Here is a 21,791-nt window from a genome sequence, read left to right as displayed (position 1 = left end):
GAGTTTCTGCAGGCTAAATGGAGCTATTAATGACACCTTTTCTTCCTATTAATGTGTTAATGTTTTCAAAAGTAGAAGGAACAGAAAGTTAAATTGATTTATTTTATGTTGGTAACTCACAAGAATAAGTACATTCAGCCCTTCTGTCTGGTAATGATTTTGGTTGTATAGGGCTTGTAGGAATCAAAGGTAGAAAAAATTTATATTTTGGCCCAGACTCACCAAAATTCTAGTCTTCCTTACTCCCATGTAGGGTCCCAAAGTCTCACTGGTTTTCAACCATTCCATTCCATCCCAAACAAAATAAACCTCAGTTCATCCATACAACTGGGCAAAAGGACTATACTGCAGATATGGGAAATACCTTTATGTGGACACACTGAAACTGTTGAAAAGGATATTTTAAATGTGATTATGAAGAGCTGTTTGGATTGCAGTGATACCCCACTGATATCAGCCTGAGGAAGTTAAGAAACCTAAATACCTTGTTGGATCATGGCCTTGATTGCTAACATTGGTACATGTAGAAGCAGGGTAAGAAGGTGCCATTTTACACTCTCTTTTGTTTTTAAGGCAAAGCCAGGCTTTTTCTAATCAGTGACATCACATTATATTATCCCTTTCTATTAAGGCTAGAATGAAGGAATGGCATAACAGAGAAGCTTTGCATGCAAAGGTAGTGCCACAAAATGGCCCCTTCTACATTTCATTTGCTTTCTCTATTTATATTATGACGAGGTCTACAGTATTTTTCTGCATCCCTTTCCTGCTTCCCTGCAAGTGTATCTCAGTAGATAAGAACTTGTCTTTATGACAGAGCCTGGTCCAAAGCCCAGTGGGATTTTTCCAATGAGTCTGCACTGGGCTGTTACGACAGACCTGTTGCCCGTGGAATTTCTTATTCAGATTTCTAAGCATAAGGTGACATTTGTTTTATCTCAACGTACAGCATCATGTCAAAGTTAGTCAACCACACTTCTTTTCCCACTCAGCAGAACACCAGCACCTCCACATTCAACCCATCTATTTTAAAGGCGAGTCTAGACCAGTCACCCTCTGGACAGTCACCTTATCTCCATGATCAGGGAAAGCCTGGGTGACTAGAGTAGATACCTAAATTTATAATGACTGTGAGGTGAAATGAATCCTGTTTCAGGCTCCTAAATGGAACAACACAGTAATCCCTTTCCAATGCATGTCTAGGAAGGCAGGGGCTGGTGGGTCTTGATATTAAAATTGCTGTCTGCATCACTCAGCACTCTGTGAATTTAGATGCCATAGTAGTTGCGACACCTAATTATCCATGTATAGTAGGTGGTCCAAACAGGAGCACACAGAAGAGCAGCAGATGTGCGTTGCTGCTTTCAGGTTAGATTGAGATTAGATAAAGCTTAATTAACACTTTATTTTTGTTAGATTCAACTCCTATTAGTCACACTAAAATTATTACAGAAAAGCACAGGCAGAAATCAAGAGGCAGCATTAACATTCTTTATTGTTAAAATCAAGGAAGCATTTTTACAGCATAAGATCTTGCTAGTAAGGTGTTATTCCCTAAATTTGTAACATTTTCGGTCTGGAGAGCAAGATGACCTTGAGAAGAGCTCTTCAGAGCTCCAAGGAACTATTTCTTAAACCTTCCCTCTATAGCCCTGCACATTCCAAGCCATCTAATTTATGTAATCACACATATCAACTTCGTGTGTTCAACATGTATTTATGGTACTTTATGCCACTGGTTAAAACTCACATTGTTTGCCCTCATATCACTTCTGTATTTATAATATCACTAGGATTACAGTATTTTAAAGATGTTTTATCAAGATTCTTATTAACTTTAGCATAATTTATCAAGATCCATAGTGCCAAACCAGCTTTACCTCGCAAATGTCACATTGGAACTCCTTTCCACCCAGTATCAAACTATTCTCACAATATTCTAAATTTTCTAAATCCACAATGCACAATTTCACAAAGTTTTTGCCTTTCCCCTAAATAACAAATGCAGGTAACTTCTTCTATATCAAAAGCTCCTCCTGTTACTTGAATCCACAAAGTTTCCAGCCCGGTAGGCTTCTCCTGCCTATACCATCCCAAACAGTTACCAGGTCACTTGCAGGAGCAGCCATTCACTTTGAGTAAAATTTGTTTCTGTGCAACAGGGTAGAAACCAGTGAGCCAAGTAAATCCCATTTAAACCTTAATTTGAAGTTAAGGGAGGCATATACTGTTTAAGGGCCCAGAGCGAATCAAACTCTCTCTTTTTAGGACAGGGARAAGTGTGTTGCAGATCAAGACTTTTTTCAGCACAGCAAATATTTACAATGTAGGCTTAGTATATCTAAAATCCTATATAATGGAAGCTTGCAATAAATGAATGCTTCTCTCTTATCCCATATCACGGTCCAGCTGTCAGGATTGCCAAGGGATGATCTGCCACAGGCCAAGCCAAGCCAAACCAAGCCAACTCCTTTTTTATTTCTGTGCTGTCTAACCAAGTATCTACAGAATGAAATACAACTCCATTTAGTTTGTTTAGTTCAACAGGTTACTCCTTGTGTTCTCCATTTTGCTTTCTCTCCTTGTTTTTATGAAAGCACAGTTAAGTGGGTCAGCTGGGTGTTTCTCCTTCAATGTTTAGCCTTAACTGTCTGATCCAACACATCTTAACAGGCATTGCAGACACCTCTGAAAGGCTATTTATTGTATGGTTATCTCCTCAGCTTTGCCACCAGGCAGTGAGGGAGATGCACTCTCTCCCTTGAAATGTCAGACACCAATAAATGGAGTGCTTTGTTAGTTTATCTGTTCAGTAAATTGTGTGAACATGACCATCAAATGCTGACCATCTTGAGTGGCTGATACACCAGAGGGCTGTACTGCCATTCAGAGAGACCTGGACAGGCTGGAGAGGTGGGCGGAGAGGAACCTGCTGAAGTTCAACAAAGGCAAGTGCAGGGTCCTGCACCTGGGGAGGAATAACCCCATGCACCAGTACAGGTTGGGGGTTGACCTGCTGGAAAGCAGCTCTGCTGAGAAGGCCCTGGGAGTGCTGGTGGACACCAAGTTGACCATGAGGCAGCAATGTGCCCTTGTGGCCAAGAAGGSCAATGGTATCCTGGGGTGCATCAGGAAGAGTGTTGCCAGCAGGTSGAGGGAGGTGATCCTCCCCCTCTCCTCAGCCCTGGTGAGGCCACATCTGGAGTACTGTGTCCAGTTCTGGGCTCCCCAGTACAAGAGGGATGTGGCRCTACTGGAGCAAGTSCAGCGAAGGGCTACARAGATGATTAGGGGACTGGAGCATCTCTCTTATGAGGACAGGCTGAGAGAGCTGGGCCTGTTTAGCTTGGAGAAGAGAAGGCTGAGAGGAGATCTTATCAACGTGTACAAGTATCTGAAGGGAGGGTGTCGAGAGGATGGGGCCAGACTCTTTTCAGTGGTGCCCAGCGACAGGACATGAGGCAACAGGCACAAACTGAAACACAGCAAGTTCCATCTGAACATGAGGAAAAACTTCTTCACTGTGAGGGTGACAGAGCACTGGAACAGGTTGCCCAGAGAGGTTGTGGAGTCTCCTTCTCTGGAGATATTCAAAATGCGCCTGGATGCAATCCTGTGCAATGTGCTCTAGGTGACCCTGCTTGAGCAGGGGGGTTGGACTAGATGATCTCCAGAGGTCCCTTCCAGCCTCAACCATTCTGTGATTCTGTGATCTTCATTCTCAAATCTATTTCCTGTCTTGTTCATGGATTGTATTTGATCTCTCCAAATTGTTGGAGAAAAGCTGAGCAATGTCATGTTGACAAGGTATTTCTATATTAGTTGCTCCTTAAGATAATACCATTTATATATTTTTAGAATGGGCTGGAAGACTAAGGAGCAATGGGCTGGTGTAGGAAACACAACAGCAGTGGGAAGTGTGGTGAAAGAATTCCTTCCCACTGCCATTAGAGGCTGGGTATCAGTCGATCCYGGCTTTAAGTTCAAGAAAGCATAGTTGACAATGAAGTTTCCTTCATTTGCATTTTTGCTGACATGAAACTAGCACACAGGGACCTCTCGGGATGAAACAGCAGGAACACAGAGAAATGAAACAAAGCAGCTACTGCCACATTTAGCAGCAGAAAAGAGAACCTACTGGTGCCAGGATGTACTTTGAGGGCTCACTAGCAGTCATGGTAACTTAATTAAGAAGTAGTGTTAGACAAAGAGTGAGAGAAAAGAGAGAGGTCAGGTCACTCTTCAAGTCACAGCACAATTTCCATCTCAGTGAAAAAGATGGAGTTAGAACCTGCATTTCCCTGATGCCTCTTCTCAGGCCCTACCCAGTAAAAAAGTTGTTTTCCCCTCAGCAAAGCTGAGGTCTTATCTGGTAGAGTGTAGCACAGTCTAACCAGAGAGACCTTTAGTCCTTGCACTATGGGGTACTGGCCCCCAAATGTCTGAAACTCAACAGCATAATTTGAGGATGATTTGTAAACACGGAGAATTGCATTTGTGCTTTCCCCTGCTCAGAAAAACAGGACTTGTGATACCTGGTTCACCTGTTTTTTTATACATGAGTAGCTCTAAAACCAGGGATGCAATACAGGTCTTTAACTGCTCTTGCACAAGAATGAAACTGAATGAGTAGAAGAAGCCCAAGAAGATTTTCGTCGGCACCAACCTTCCCGTACTCCTGAGCCATGCTTATCTGATAGCTGGAATACGGCACGCCATGAATAGTCTGTTATTCTTTCCCACGCTGCAAGATTTGGGCAGTAAATAGCTTCAATAAGTGCCTGAAGTAGAATTCGTTTTGACTTCATCTGATTTAAGGAAGCCTTTCCTCAGTTAATTCCTCCCAGGCATGTTGTCCAAGGCAGGACTAGTCCCTTGTGTATCAAACTATTCTGACCTCTGCAGCTGGCTCCATTTCAGCTATCTAAAGGCTGGAGATAAAGAACAAAAGAAACAACGCACTACATCCAAGTACCATTGGACCTTTTCTTGAGCTCATTGACATGCCAGGCACTCCTTGAAGACCCTGTGGCATTATGCAGTGGTCTGTAAGAAACTCAGTACTGCAACAGCCAAATTACTCCAAAAATCAAGCATAGTTGTTTAGATAAGCCACCATGCAGCAGTTTGAAGGGCAAACGCATCCTCCTGAGAAATGCCATCTCCAGTAATGCTACCTCTAGAGGCAGTGAGACTGTAGATAAAATCACATGATGGGGACCCTGGCCATGCAAATAGGTAAACTCTGCATGGCTCAGATCAGAAATGGGTGAGCTCTGTCTAGCTCTTTTATGTCTCAGAGGATAACTGTTCAGAGCTGCTAGGACACCTGATAAAACCACATTGCTTTCCTGCATCTTGAGTTCACAATGAAAAATGAGGCAAATGGTGGGAGCGCTCTTCAGGAAACCTGATATTTTCACATTTTCATGAAACTATTGTTGGCACAGACAGATTAAGGATAGGTAGATTTGTCCGGCTCACAGGGTGCAGTGGCCATTGGCATCATTTTATCACACTCATCAAAACAGTGGGAGAGGATGACAGCAGCCTAAGGTTTATGTCAATTCCCTCAAATGAAACACTCATCAAATTATTTGACAATACTGACAGCAGTCATTATAAACGAAGGAGAAGGTCCTGTAGCAGGAAGAGGGAAGACTGCACAGTTTGGGTTGTGTGCTAGGGACTTATTTAAAACTGAGTAGGTGGGCAGTCATACCTGCTCATGTTGCACCCTGCAGTGTGCACTCACACCAGTGCTGGGGGCTTCCACAGTGGGGAAACAATTTGTTCCCTCTTCTGTACCCAGTGACACTTAACCCCCAGCCCTGATGCTGAGTTCTGTTAGCATCAGTCATCATCCCAGAACAGGCAACTTGAAACAAAGAGAGTCCAATCTCACTGCATGTCCCAAGACTCCCACCCAAGGGTTTAATCGGTGCATGATGGTGCRGGTCAAACACATTTTTCACACGTTGCTTTTCAGTATTCATCATTGTTTTCCATCAGAGTTCAGAGCTGTTAGTTTAGAAAGTTGATCCCAGGAGGCTCCGGTTTAAAGATGCTCATGTTCTTGCTGCATATTCTCAGCAGGAGGGCTTTGATGTGTGTCTCTGTCTGTTATGCCGCCCATGTTGTGCCCACTTCTATTGAAGTGTTTAGTCCCCATGATGTGGTCTTTCTGTTGTTGTTGTTCTTTGTGCTTCTTAATTATTTTTTCTTTCTTCATTAAACATTTCGTTCAGGTTGCCTGCTCCCTCTTACCCTTCCATGGGAAAACAGGCGCTTGGATCGTTCTGTGGTGTTTGCTTTGCTTTGTTTTATTGCTTGAGGAAGAGTTTCATGTTATTTTGTCATCCTCTTCTGTTGTAGCTGTTATTTAGAAATGACAGAAATGCATTTAAATTGGCAGGCAATTAATGGGGAGGGTGAGTCCTATATGAGGAAGGACATGGCTGGTACAAAGAAAACCTAGATAAATACCAATGGGAAGAGCTAAAAGAAACTAGATAATAGCCTGGAAATCAAGAGGATAAAGAATTACAGTAATTTCCTATAGAATTTTGCATTAGTGTTCATAATCAAGAAGAAAAGGCACAGATTGTATTTATTCCATTTCCATTAGGTCTGTTATAAAGTAATTGTTTTGCAAGTCCAGCATTAGTATCTACCAGATCTTACAGTGACAGCACTGGGCAGGTACAGGTCTGGAGGAAGTACAGCTGCATTCATGCAGCATCCTCATGAGCTAAATATCCCTCAGTGTAGCTTATCTCTGAGAACAAATATGGCCTTTGAGAACAAATATTCCATGTTTCGCTAGTTCACGTGGTTCTGCTCCATGTGATCTTAGCAGCTCAGGTCTCCACAAGCTTGGGGCTCCGGATCACACTCCCATGTATGGTGCACATATGCCCTGGGTTTATTGGGAATGTCAGACTCTCTGCAGAGGGGAAACATGAAAGATGAGACATGAGGATGAGATACCCAAAAAGATGCAAGCTCACGCTCTCACCTGTTGTATGCGAGACTTCAGGGTCATTGTTTAGCACTACTCTGTAAACTTGACAGTTAAACATCAGCACTTACGTGCGAAAGTGCCACCTATTACTGAAGTCATGCAACACTTCCTCTTACAGGATCCTGTTTTTGATTGCTTAAAATTTTTCTAAGCTCTAAGGGGGCTGAAATGTTCCATGCTCTGTATCAGCCTCAGGCTAGCTAATTTTGGGGAAAGATGAGACAAGACAATGAGACAAGAACATTTAGGTGCATAAAGTATACATATCCACAGATAATATATACACACACTACAGATACAGTCAGATAATCACAAGCACTTAATTCAATCAGTTTAGGAAGTTTGCACTGCCTCAGCTGGAAATTACCACTCCTTAGCAGAGGCACACAGCCTGCAAGCATGCACGTACCTTGTCCTGAGTACCAGGCAAAACAGGTCCACTCACACCAGCTCTTGTTCTAGCTGGAGGAGTGTCGATGTTTTAAATCTCCCTAATTCGATTGTCTGTGATTGTGTGATGATAAACTAAAGGGCTTGGCTTGTTGTAATGTGGATATTGCATACTACAACCACTGCAAATGATAATGCTGAAGTACAACAAATCATCAGTATGTGTCTAATCTTGTAAAAAAAAAACTGATAGGAGTCTTCATCATTCATGCTTATTGACATACTTATTTCAATATAAATTAGACCACATCCAACATTTAAAACCAGAGCTCTGTACAGACCTCAGGAGAGTCTTTGCCCATTTACATTAGCAGAGGCTCCCTGTTGGTGTCTGTCTGAACCAGCTAAGACTCTTGTTGAGAAGGTGTAAGCTGAGGTCATGCAGAGGGATGGATGCCGCTGTACCATTGTGGATGGATGGAGACCTGGGAGGAAATTTTAGCCCTATTTAAGTCAGCTGGAGTTTTGCCACTGACTTCCTTGGAGCCAACTTTCCTTTTCTGATGTAGATATTTCACAATCACCTTCTCTGTTGAGCTTTCAACACATGCATGTTATTTTCATTACAAATAAACAAAATCTTTCCAAAATGGAGACCTTCGTGTATACATTATGCCAGAAGATCATATTAAAAGTTCATCATGGCATACTTGGTAAAATACTAATAATCCATCCTTGAAGTCTCTGGGAAAATTTCTAAYGTGAGCAAATCCCATTTAGGTCATTTTAGGTCTGATACAGCAATCAGATGTACAGCTGAGGGTTTATTATTTTTGCAGAACGTACATGCATTCAGAATTTGCCATGCTCAGAATGAGAGACAAAGCGTTCAGCTGCGCTTTCGACTTTGGGGAAAGCCGGCTCTGTGTGTCCAGACGTGGGCCCTAGCATCGCGCAGACAGGAAATATGCCAGACTGGCTCTGCAGGAGGCTGCCTGCAACACGTGCAGCAAGGAACAAGAAACTGCTTAATGATTAATCACTGTCAACCTTTGTTCTCGTTAAAGACTTGATCGTTGGACAAGGCTAGTAATGAGGCACTGTTTCTGTGTCTGTTGCTATGTGGTTGTGCAAGACTTGAATCTGACCCTCAGTCCGTGCAAGAGGTAGCTCTCGCTTTGCGCAAGTTAACCAATGTCAGTGGAAACGTCCTTATAACAGTGCCTGCTAGTGGCTGTAGGGCTGTGCAGCTTTCCTGCGGGTAGCCTCCTCCTTCCCTGGGGTTAGGGCAAGACTGCAAATAAATCGCTACAGGCTGAAACACAGCTCACAARGATCTCAGGAGGAAGTAGCTTGCTTGTTGGCACTGAAAAGGCAAAGGGCTATAAAAGATTTCTATTAAGAACTACAGAAGTAATTAACTATACATCAAATTCTTTCTTGCCTGCAGTTTCTCTCTGAAAGCAAGATATCCGATCACCCATTTTTTAGCTAGGTGATTATGTGCAGCATATCTGATTTTTATTCTTTCTATTTATAAACTTTTAAAATATTATAAGTTTACATGTCCCACAGACTACAGAATGAGTGCAGAAATTTTACAGGATAAAATCACTGAGGAGTCAAAAATGAAAAAAGCTTTATAAACATTCCTCACTTTTGCTCTCTTGCTGTCCCGTGGGACTCCACACAAGAGGACTACTCCTTGGCCGGTCCACAGGTGTTTGGAAGGAAGATTAGGCCTGTCTAACAATGATAAATGATAGATGATAGATAAAGGCTTAGGATAGCAATGTTGAATTTCCTGTTCTACAGTGCCATTTAGGACGTATCTGTGTAGCAGAATACTATATCCCGTGAAGTCATCCACAGTAGCTCTGAGAGAGCTGGGGTAGCTGGAAAGCAATATAGGAGCCAAATCTTTCACAGGCAAATAGAGCTGGTTTCATAGCAGGAATCGTTCACTCAGACAGACTCCTGAGCTAAGAGATCTCAGCGCAGCTTGTCGACAACTGGTTGGGGTAGCTCCGCACCGTGCTGAGTAGCAGGAGAATTAGCTATTTTTGAACACAGTGCAGGGGTCACCCTAACTTTCACTGTGTCAAAAACCTGGCCGTTAAAAAAGCCTGGCCTCCCTGGGTGTCTCCCGGTGGAGAGCTGCAGTCAGTGGGTACGCTGAAGTACTTGTCTCTCTGCCTCTTGTGTATCATCTGCTGCAGCAGCGATTTCCCTCCAAATCTAGCACTTCAGTGGGACGGCCCTACTCGTGAGGTTGCAGAAATCAGGCACATTCTCCCTATAGTGATGATCTTTTCCAGCCTAAGAGTGTCCGAAGCGATTCCTCCACGTTTCCTCTTTGAGCTCTGTCGCTTGGTTTGTTGGAGGAGTGACACAGCATTTGCTTCTTTTCCCTGGTTGGATGAAGGTGCAAGTATTTCTGGCAGACAGCCTGCACTTGTGAAATTGCGAACGCTAGTGTCCACAATTCCTTGCGTATGTGCCTTGGAAACTTGGTTGGCCCTGATATTTTTTTTTTCCTGAGAGCTCAGATGTTCAGAGAAGGAAAAGCAGGAGATGGTTCCATGTGGCTAAGCCAACTTCTTACAAACACTCCACAAAATTACTGAAGGGAAATATTTTGCACTCTTCACCCAGCTGTATCTCAGGATATTAGACACAAAAAAAACAGGTCTTGGGATCTTTCAATTTTCAGCTCTTTTAAACGCTGGAACAACATTTTTGCCTTAATCTTGGCTTAGTAAGGTGCTCAAATATACGCATGAATGTGAATTTGCTGGAAGCCATAAAACTACTCTCTAGCAGGGTATTAGGAGAAATTCAGCCTATAACAATATCTTCTGCATGATTGTGACTTGAGAGGCTTTTAAGTCACTCTGTACAACATCCTTAAGAAGTGATTGACTAGTGCTTGGCAGTTGAAGGGGTGTTCACACTCACTCTTCCACGCATCTTGCTTAGTTGTGACTATGAGCATCTAAAATTAGGAGTGTAAGGGAATGTTCCTATCATCTGATTTGGGTTCCTAACTTAGTTGCCTAAGTTAGGCATCTACAGCCTAATTACATAGCCCAATCACTCCGCATAGTCAAGGGAGGCAGCTCCAGAAGGCAGTTCAGAGAGCATCTGATTCAAGCTTTTGGGTAGAGACCTAAACTTAGAGGAGACTCACTTTATGTTGTATGTTCCAGATATGCAAAAAGATTGAATGAGTTTGAGGTGCTCAGCAAGATACTGTTTTACACCCGCACTGAGCTGAACGAGCAATAAGGCAAGGGAGAATTGGGTCCGCTRTATTTCTGCCTCGCCTGCGTTATTTCTCCCTTCTGCTCTGATATGTAAATCAGGTCCTCCGCAGATGCAAATCAGCATAACTTCAGGAACTCCTTGGGGCTCTCGCAGTGCACACTGGCACAGAAAACAGCCCTGTACGTTCCAGTCACGAGTGGGAGTTATTCCTAAAAATAGGAAAACACTATTCTTCTTTGCTATAGCTAGAAAAATTCTTACTATACAGGCACTCTGCCAGTGTCTTGCTGTAATTTTGTTCTCTTGTCTGAAGCACGGAGCATAGGTGGTCACTGCTAGGAATCAAGACGTGTGGAAGCCCCAGCGTAATGCAGAAAGGGGTGTTTGTGCTTTGTAAAGGGGCGGCTGAGGACAGGCCTGCTGAGGCTTGCCGTCGCTTCAACAGAGCAGCCCGCGTTTGGGTTTACATGAGCAACATGGGCTCTTCTGAACAAGGATGGTAATACTGAGCCCACAGGGTTTCACAGGATGCTGAGCTTCACAGGGGATGGCCAGGCACCACATGGGGGCACCACATGGGGGCTGAGAGTGCACGCAGGGTCATGTTAGTGGGTCACCATGGGACTGAGCGTCATGGCCAGCCTTGCACCATCCTAAAACGGTGTGGTAGGAGCTGCTGTCCTCCACCGCCTGTGAGCTGCTCCTTGCAGTTGCCATCCTCCTCCTCGCAGCACTCGGAGCCAAGGTGGCTCTCAGCCAAAGGAGAATGTCCATGAGAAGTTCACAGGGGCGGGAAGGCTGCCTGTCCCTGATTTAAGAGGAGGAAATCCAGAGAGGTGCCTTGATCTCTGCCATCCTCGCTCTAAATAGCCTGTTATGCTGACTAACGCAACTGAATCAAACTGCTAATGAGTGTGAACAAAACACACAGGTTTGGTTACCAAATGAACAAAATTTTACACAGCTTTTTCTCTGGAAAGTGCTGGGGAAGCAGCTTTTGGTAAGCCACACATCAGTCGCTGAGCAGTCAGTGAACAAATCTGAAGGCCTTTAGTCTTTTTTCTTTTAATTCTTTGTTTCTTTAAACCAGAACTAATGTAAAAGGAGAGTGAAAGTCAGAGCTGTCACTCCAGACCTGACACTGGAAACAGAATGAGCTGCCCTATAGTGGAACAGAAAGGCGGAAAAAATCTCCTCCCTTTTGACAGAAATCTGCAAGAAATAGACGCCCGTCCTGTCACAAAGATGCCAGCTCTCCTGGCTGAGAAGAGAACAGCCTCTGCGGACATTGTGGTTTAGCAAAAAATTGACCATTGTTGCCCTTCTGTCCCACCAAAACTATTCATCAATTCAAGGCATTTCAAGGAGAAAGAGACTAAAGGTTTGCACATATTTTTGCAGCCAAGTGTCCCTAAACTGCTTCAGCACTATGAATTCAGAAACGAAAGCTTGCAAAATTCTTTCAGGGGGTCCTGACAAGCTACGAAGAAAAAGAGGGAGAGGAAAGGGAGCGAGAAAGGCTTACTTTGTCTCAGTGGCACAGTGGCCCTGTCAACACTTTGCTATACAGAAACCCCTCTCTCTTGCCACGCACTGCTGTTATTGCTGCAATGTAAAACTAGCAATCAGGAAAATTCCCTTCTTTCCTTGGTGAGTTTGCCTGTAAACACAACAATGTGTTCGCTTGCTCCGGAGCCTTTCGTCTCACTTACCAGCTCTGCAGAGGAACCGCTCAAGGATGGTGTGCAAGGAGCCCGCGGAGCTGCAGGGGACTTGGAGGGGAAGCATCTCTGGTGTTGCCCTGCCGTGGGCTCAGCCCAGGGAATAGCATTTGGTTTTGAAGGTTTAAGCAGCAGGCGTGGATCCGTGGGGTCCTGAGGCCCGAGAGGGCTTGCAGCAAAGAGCTGCACACAGGCAGGGGCAGGGTGCAGCTATAAGGAGGGACTCGCTGGTGTGAGTTGTGGCTCAGTATGTGGGACCTGACAGGTGTGGAGCAGGGGGACACCAGGCACGGAGCCAAGGCAAGTGGGGAAGAATGGGCAAAAAAGCAATGCGATAAAAGGATGAAGAGTAAAACAAAAATGCCATGCCCTTGTGGAGGAGGGAGCTTCATTACTGCTGGGACAGGCTAGGGCACAGGCAGAATAGAAGTTGGCCAGACTATTTTCTTGCATAGTGGGCAGGTGACCAAGGTGAGCCAAACTGCAGGCACCTTAGTGAAAGCCCTGGTAAGGGCCCCAGAACAAGCAACAGACTTGATATTCAGCTGCCTCCAAACTCACCAGTAGCATCTGCAGCTTGGGGAAGAATAAATGAGCTGTGGTTACACATGTGAAGAACAGATGTATTCCCCTCCACCTGGGCAGGGTAGAGCAACCTATGAAACAGCCATGTAGGGGTCAGCCTTACAGAGGACATGCTTTTTGCACCTGTCAGCATTTCTGCCACAAATTGGTATTTGGGGCTCTAAACAAATCCCCTTGGCCATCCTCAGCACTCCAATATGCCTGGCCCTGGGTCACCTCATTAATTTTTATCTCCTTTTGAAATGGGGATAGATGTTTCTGAGGCCTGTGTGATATCCACTCTGCAGAACAAGCAAAACAGAAATCCAGATTTGGAATTTCTGCATGAATAGGCCTGCAATATGATCTTGGTTTTTGTGGTTTACTGCGACAGGGCAGGACAGGACAGGGCAGGACGAGAGAGAGAAGAGAAGAGAAGAGAAGAGAAGAGAAGAGAAGAGAAGAGAAGAGAAGAGAAGAGAAGAGAAGAGAAGAGAAGAGTCTATCTTAGAAAGTCTGTATGTGTGTTAGAAGCCAAAAGCTCCCTTCATTTGTATGAATACAAGTCAGCTGCAGCAGGGGAAGTTAAAGGCAAACTTGGTCCTAAATGTTTTGATATACTGCTAATTTAAACATTAGAGCATAATGTTTTTTGTGATGCTTATGAACAAAATCCCAGTTGTGCTACCCACTCTGAGGATCTTCCATTTACTCTGCCACTTTTTCCATCTCTTGTACGTTTTATATCTCACTGCAATATCAGAGAATGAGATACAATGTGCCTGCTTTGGCACCTAAAACACTGCTGAGGTGGATTTAGGCACTGAAGAACAAGCAAGCAGTGCAGAACAGACCTGGGTTTATGGTGCTCATCGAGTGCTAGCTCAGCCTTCAGCTTCTGCTCCCTGCTGCACTGCTGGCACCAGGCACAACCCCACACAGGGCTGCAGCTTGTCCCCAGCTCCACAGCTCGGGATGCAAGATGAGGAAGCTGCACATGCAAGTGATGCCAGCAGTGGAGCAGGAGGTGGCAGCCAACCCAGGCACTAAAACTCCTGCCCATCCGAGACCTCATGCCCTGGCACCTCACTGGCAGCAGGGATGCTCCCCCCTCACATGACATCCTYGGAGGTATTAGAGAGAGAAGGTTACCTTCCCTGTTCCTCACACAACTGCTTCCACACCTCTAAGCATGCCTCTCTCCAGCGGTGTCTAAACCTCGACAGGGGTCTCCCAGGTCCACATACAAGTTCCCGGCTGCGTGTGGACACCCGCACGTCCTTCCTGAAGCACCCCTCTGAGCTGGGGGTTACCGCCTCCCTGGCCCCCGAGCCAAGCCACACTCCAAAGAGCAGGTGATGTACCAGGACACGGCTGGATTTTGGCAGAGCACTGAAGCATTTTGCTATGAGTCTTACGTACACGGGCAGGGCTAGGCCCCAGATGAGCACTTTGAGGCAGGAGCCTGCCAGTGAAATAGTGCCACTGCGGAGGCAGGAAGACGAGGCTCGTGGCAGGAGGGATGGTGGGCTGCCACTGCAGCCTTGTGGGCAGAGACTCTCCAGGGCCAGGGGCAAACCACCTCCTGCTCTGGGGTTTCTTTGCTCAGCGGTGTCTAAAGTGAAGCACATGAACAGCAGGGCTAGCATGCCAGAAATGAAATTCAGAAGGCTGGCCATAGGCAGTGTTAGCTCTGTGGAGCTGTAGTGAAGTTGTTGCAGTAAAGACCAGCTTGGAGTAGGCTGAAACGGTTCGATAGATGCAGAGGGGCTGCAATCCAGACTTGCCTTCCAACGTGTGGATGTTAAAAAGCACGTTTTGACTCAACGTAGGGGCAGAGTCCCATGTCACGGGCAGCAGTGTAAACGCTTTTGCTTTCTGATTTATAGTGGTGCAAGTGAGGGGTGAGAGTAAGGCTCAATAGCACCAGTTCATGAAGGGTCAAACTGCCGCGCAGTTAATCCCCTGATTTATTGTGGAACTGTTCTTCCTTCTCCTCTCACATAGTTGCCTATGCAAGATCAGCAGCAGGACAAGTAACACATCATAGATTCATAGGCTCACACTGTCATTTCATGAACAGCAGAGAAAGGACCAAATGCAAAAAAATAAACTGGCTCCAAGTTCCTGATTTATACTGTTTTCTCAGAGCCTTTTTTGCCAAGCAGCTAGTGTTTTGTGCCAATTGCTATTACAGAAAAGCTTTCTTTGGTAGGTATCATGAATGGACACTGCCCAGTTTATCTTAAAATAAAATCTCTCCCCACAGCTTATATGGGCTGGCAGGGAGAAAGAAAAGGTTGAGCTTTGGGGGTTTGTTTTGTTTTGTTTTATTTTTTATTTTTATCCTGGACTGTGAAAGTACATTTTGGGGAGCCTGCATTATCTGTGCAAAAATACAACAGATGAATTCTATTAATGGATGTAACATGTGGCTGGGTTCAAGCTAGAGTGTCATTTGAATATAGAAGTCAAAGCCAATTTATTGTAACATATTTTTCTTTTCAAAATATTTTAAGAAAGACAAAAAAGTTTGCGTAACATCTTGGCAAGCAGGTCTGTTGAGAGGAGGTATTTTCTATCTTGCATCTAACATAAGGGCTGAAAAATGTGGCAATGCTGAGAAATCCTAGATTCCTTCTGGAACTGAAAGAAAGTGTACAGGATATAATTGTGTAAGAGTCCAATAAATTTCCAAGGGTGGATTTGTAACACTGCCTTGGGGGCTGCAGGTGGCTCCAGAATAAAGTTATGGTTTTTATTTCATGCAGAGATGTCAAATACTTTAGCTAGCTAGCTATGCACTCATGTCGCCCCAACTAAAAGACGCAAAATTATTTTAAAATAGAAATAACCATAACAGTCATTGTGTTCCTTCCATGCCAGATGGTATAAAGATAAGTTGGATTAGTTTGAAGTTTTTATGTTATTTAGTGTGGAGTGTGTATTTGRGTGCTGAATGCACTAAGCAAAAGCTAAGACACAAAAATGAGCTTCCCTCGAGTTTTCAAAGTGGTGAGCATTAGTTGGTCTTCAGTGAGTGGGTAGGGTTGGCTTTGCCAGTCCTTATTTTATTGTTGGTGAGTCCTTTTTTCCCTGGATGACATGGGAGGCCGTGGTCATGGGGCAGAGCTTTACCTAGTTAGTAGACTAAATCCTGGAACTACACCTAACTTACTGCAAAACATGGAGCATCAAACTGCAGCTTTTGTGGATTCCTGTGTTGTGGAGCAAATAGGTTGCTGGATATTAGGTCATGCAAAATTAAGTGGTTTGGTTCCTAGAGTGAATTGCAACAAAGTGCAGTCAGAAAAGTGATGTTTCTCACAACTGTTATGAAGTCTCCATTGTCTTCTATTTTCTTTACAGCTATGCAGCTAAGGAATACCTGACTATGAAGTGATCAAAAATAGTTTGAAAATTTTTGTGTGGTAACAGAGGGACTAAGAAAGTTCTTTCCCTCCTTTGGTAGAGGTCCAAGTACCAAACACTGGTGGAACAAGTAGACATAAAACGTATTGTTGCCAAGAGAAACCATGGTAAAAGAAAATGAACAGCATATTGTCAACCCATGTTTATCTTCATCTTGTAGCTCATGGCCTGGAGTTCCCAAGTCTTTCCCCACTGCCTCCTGAGCTGACTTTTTGCCATCCCTTGCTCATGAAGCTGCACGCTGTGAAGAGGAAGCAGATCTAGACCCATAGCAAGAACCAGGCAGCACCCAAAAGCCCACTTCAAAGTCCTATCCAGTTACACATTTGTATTACCAGAAAAGTTGCTAAGCTCTAAGTGTATTTAGTCCTGCAGCTAAAGAGAGACCATTTTCAGCTCTAGAGCATACCACATCTCTTGGAAACTGGTCTTGTGAGGGAGGTGAAGGGACAAATGAAAATTTGTTACTGTAAAGTAACAAATTACCAATTCTGTATTTTCTAACAATAGATGTGACTTCTAGCAATGAGTCTATAAAAAATTCTTGTTGTTGCTCACCAGATGGTAAGAACCAATAGAGGCAGAGTTTGTTCCCCTCAAACAGATTGCCATACAACCTAATGGAAGTTTCCTGAAAGATCCCAGGACAGCTCAGTTACTTCCTTTAACATTTCCCAAGCTCCTGGTACAACATTGAGGTTTTCCACTGGAACCACTTGGCAAGTTTTCAAATTCTTCCATGAGTGATAAAGTTGCTCAATCCCCTTCTTATTTTATCAAGGCTTTTGTGTCAGTCACTCGTCCTGGGAGTCTGTGTCCTGTATCCTGTGCTTGAGCTAATTGCATAAAAAGGATTATTTCCTTTTCTTGATGCTTATTATTATTTTCAGCCTTCACGAGCTATTTCTTCTGTTTCAGGATCAACACTCTGTGGTAGGCCAGGGAGCTGGCCCCACTCCAAGTTCCAGTTCTTGTTCAAATCCAAACACTGGAAGTGGTTACATGAACTCATCCCAGCAATCAATGTTGAATCAGCAACTGATGGAAAAGAAACAGGCTCTTCAACGGCAAATGATGGAGCAAAAACAACTCCTTCTACAGCAACAGATGTTGGCGGAAGCAGTAAGTTTTCTAATTCCATATTTTACATGATTTTCATAGAAACAATAGAAAGGAAAGCTAAAATGGGGAGAAGAAATCTCCCCAAACTTCTAGGTCATTTTGGTAATGCCTAGACCTTCTAGAGTATTCCTTATATTTTTCAGCACTTTGTTAAGCCCTCTTGAAATCTTGTTCAGTTTACATGAAACAAGTAAAGTATCTGAGCTACTGTGGTTTTGTTATGAGAACAATCTAGCAACGCATATGCTTAATTTTAGGCATATGAGTGTTTTCAGTGGTGTTCCTTCTAAGATAAGCTAAGGTACATTACTACACTACTTTGCCACACTATTTTGCCCACAGAAGAAAGCTGACTTCCAGGCTCTGCCATATAGGTAGCACGGTATAAAGTGCCTGCATGTAAACAAGGATCAAGTATATCGATTTTAGTGTTAAATACAAATTTGTGTGCTTGGCTAGGATCCTATATAAGCTTTCCTTTCTCTCTTTAACTTTATGCATTTCCAGATATTTGTAGGCAGTTATTCTTTAGATTTTCTTGTCATCTTATGAGACATGGGGGGTATGCGTGATCTTTTGGGGAGTTATAAATGCTAGAACCCCAGGTCCTCGTTCCCCTAAGCTGGCATTGTCATTGGTACTGCATGAACTGAGTCAGCTGAAGGTGCTTCATGGCCCATCACCCATGGCCAGTGCCACAGGGAGCCCCAACCCAGAGCTGTAGCATGTGCTCTCTGCTCCCTCTTCCTCACAGTTCCTTAGTAGATCTGCTTGCCAAAATGGAGCGTGGAGGAGAGAGTAGTACAAAAAGAGAAGCTGAGCTTGGCGTGCCCTTGGGGCAGGCAGAAGACAATGCAGGTACCCTGCAGTGACTAGGGAAGGGCTGCACAGAGGATACTGGAGAGAGATGGAGAAGACTTGAGGGGATACCCCCAACTGCTTCGCTTCCCCCGGGCTGTGATGACAGCAGACCCTGCGCCTATGGCTTACTTAGCTCAGCCTGCATCTCTCTCAAGATAACATACAAGGCTGACCCATTTGGGCTGACTGTCCCACAGGCCTAAATCCACTTCTCACCTTGGAGGTGCCCTGCCCTAAAAATACATCTTGAGCCAGAGGAGAAGGGGAATGGCTAATAGGGCAGCTTGCAATAGATGAACTTTCCTGCACAGGACCAGGCACCCAGACATGTGACTTATCTACAGGTCCATATGTCAACCAGGCAGAAGCATCCAGAACCTAAATCTAATAACAAACAGGCCAGACTCTCCAACTTCCCATCCACTGTGTGGGGGTGTAAGAGTTGCAGGTGTAGAAGGAATGGAGGAGATTCAAACACTAATACTTTGGGAAAACTGAAGGTAACGGTGATGATATTTTGAAGCCAAGATCTCCTTTTTTCTATAAAATGTCGATTTATAAATACCGCAACATTCAGCAATTAAAGAACAACACAGAAGTTGAAAAAGATTAATGGTTTCATGTGGATATTTTAGAAACAAAATGATTCCATTTTTTACTGAGAATGCCTTTTTTTTTTAGAAATTTATTTACACTCAAAAAATAAAATTAAAAAACTTGAGTTTGAAATTCGGGATTTCATTTGTCCTATAAGGGAAATTTTTATTGACTTCTTCATTTGTGGAAAGGAAAACTCAAGTTTCAAGTCAACTGTAAGTGCTGGAGTTTTCTGTCAGAATTTTTAGCAGAACAAAAAGTTAACTGTTCATACAGCTCTTACTAAAATAAGTAAGAGTTAAATAGGAATTAAAATAGTTCTATAGAAGAAGTATTTTGATGAGATTGTATTTGTTTTCATTTTGTATATATAAAAATACACACAAAACCTAGCTGCAGTTGTAAAAAACTGCATATACATATATATAGAAAATGTATACAGAAGAGGTATTGCAGGGATTTCTGGGAGCTAACTTGCCTTTCTTCTTCACAAGGGCTCAGGTTGGGTGGTATGTTAAAACAAGTCTTATATAAATCTTAATCAGACTCACTCACTCCCAGAATGCATTATGGAAATCCCTAAATACCACAAGAAAGGCTGTTCTCACAGTGTTTCAAAGTGCTCCTGGAAAAAAAAAAAAAAGCAACTTCAGATAACAGCCAGGGCATGATTCTTTTTTCACGCTGAACAGCCGGTATGCCATCCTGGCAGTACAGGACACAGTGAGTGGTACAAAGCTCCTTAAAATGAATATAGGTGTAATTCACATCCACATCAAGGATGGTGCACACTGCCAAAATAGTGTGAAGGGGCTGCTGTATAAATGCAACATAGCTCCCAACCCTAACTCATTCATAGTCTGAAATCTGGGCCTTTTTAAAGTTTGTCCCTTGATTGTTTACAACAACCCCCAGCACATCTTCCGCTCACCCCTGGGCTCACTTACACCAGGAGAAGAGCGAGGAAAGCATTTAACCTGCCACTGCCCCCCAGCTCCCAGGGGCAGCTACTTGACCAATGTCCAGGTCCATCAGCTCCACGTAGGTCTATTGGCCCTGCATAGGTCCAGGAGCCCTGTATAAGTCGCTGGGCCCTGTGTAGGTCCACTGGAGCTGCATAGGTCCACTGGCTCTGCACAGGTCCAGCAGCCCTGCCTAGCTCCATTGGCTCTACATAGGTCTATCAGCCCTTTTTAGGTCCATTGGGCCTGCCAAGGCAGGGCACCAGGGACCACCTGGACACAGGCACTGGGAGCCTGGGAACCTGACTTCTGGTTCTGCACTGGTGTTGCTAGGACTGCAGAGTCGAGCAGATTCCTCTTATATTAAGAGGTTAAAGACAACTTGTGGATAATGTCACAACTGGAGCTTCTGCAGTCTGGCATTTATTTGCTTTGGGGGAGGGGGGATAGAGAGGGGCAAGATGCACAGAGGTTTTCAGAATGAAATTCTTTAATGAAGAGGTCACTTTCTTAGATTATTTCCCCAATAGCATCTGGATGGAAATGATTAGCTAAACTCAGGCTTTCCAGTATGAAATACAAGTACGTTGCTTAGCATGTTGCAGATAAAAGGGTGAAGCCTGCACAGTATTTGCACAGTAAGGACAGTTCTGGGAGGCGCATGTACACCAGGACTGACTTATTAATGACTGAGGCAATCAGGCCACTACCCACACTTTCCTGCCGTGGGCCATGCATCCTGAGCAGTCATTGCTTATGGGTGGGCAGTAACACTCCAGACACGTAAAGTCACAGTGTCAGCCTCCAGGAACAGAGGAAGTTTCACCCTACACTGATGCTGATAAGAGATTTGCCACTGACTCCAGTGACTTCAATTTCAAGATTTTCATGAAGCCAAGGCTGTTAGATTTTGATTCAAGGACTTGAATTTCTGTCTTTCCTTCACCAGAGATGTGTCCTTATAGTAGCTGTCTTTCTCAGCTCTCTTTCCCCGCTGCCCTCTCCCCCACAAGCTTGCACTCTCAGTGTAACAGGAAAGACAACATACATGTACATGTATGGGGATGCACAGGGCAATGGTGAGTGGCATTAAAAACAACAGGACCAGCACAGTCATTGCTAAACCCTTTTTGTGGCAGCTCCTCCACTGTAGGAGGAAGGAGAGAGAGATGAGATGGGGATGGCTGGGACAAAGCATATGTAGCAGAAATCCCCTTTGCCAGCTGTGCATATTGACACGACGACAGGCTAAAATGGGTGAAATGGGTGATGAACTATTAACACAGCCAAAGGTCAGGTGTGGATCTTGCAGCCTGGACCCTGGTTCCTTCCCCAGCTGCATCCCAGCTGTGTTAGGATTATACCTGGATATTTGCTATGCATCTGTGCTCCCTGTCTTCCTCTGAAAGCAAACCTGGCCGCAGAGAAAGGGAGGGAGGCATGAGGAGCCATCAGACCCCTCTGCCTGATAGATTAGCAAGCCGGACAGCATGGACACCAGAGCATACTATCTACTGCAGTATAGACATGACCAATATTCTTAGGGGCTGATCAAGCTCTTAGTGATTTTAAAAAAAGTTAGACTAGACTCCAACACAGTACATCCAGCAGATTCCCATATAGACTTCAGTGGGTGATGGCACAGATTCACAGATGCCACTGAAGTCTTTTCCTGTGGACCAGACAGGGTGAAAGGAAAGAACACTTCAACTCTGTACATTCTGAGAAAAGCAAGACACAGATAAAACACAGGGCCAGGAAAGCAGTAAAGAAAAGCGAATTAATCACAGAATCACAGAATCACAGAATGGTTGAGGTTGGAAGGGACCTCTGGAGATCATCTAGTCCAAC

The 21,791-nt window shown here is 44.2% G+C and overlaps 1 protein-coding gene across 1 annotated transcript in view; it reads left to right on the top strand.

The window, feature by feature from the left end:
• The window catches only part of MAML2 (mastermind like transcriptional coactivator 2), a 79,894-nt gene that overhangs the window by 46,276 nt on the left and 11,827 nt on the right, over positions 1 to 21,791 (top strand). Inside the window, exon 3 of the mRNA XM_026069389.1 lies at positions 17,317 to 17,520. Within this exon, the coding sequence (XP_025925174.1) occupies positions 17,317 to 17,520 (204 nt within the window). The remainder of the gene's footprint in view (positions 1 to 17,316; positions 17,521 to 21,791) is intronic.

The sequence above is a fragment of the Apteryx rowi genome, unplaced genomic scaffold (genome assembly GCF_003343035.1).
Source record: "Apteryx rowi isolate R43461 unplaced genomic scaffold, aptRow1 scaffold_294, whole genome shotgun sequence".
NCBI classification, from domain to species: Eukaryota; Metazoa; Chordata; class Aves; order Apterygiformes; family Apterygidae; genus Apteryx; species Apteryx rowi.
The sequence above is the reverse complement of the archived record's forward strand: the minus strand, read 5'-3'. Positions and strand labels throughout refer to the sequence as shown.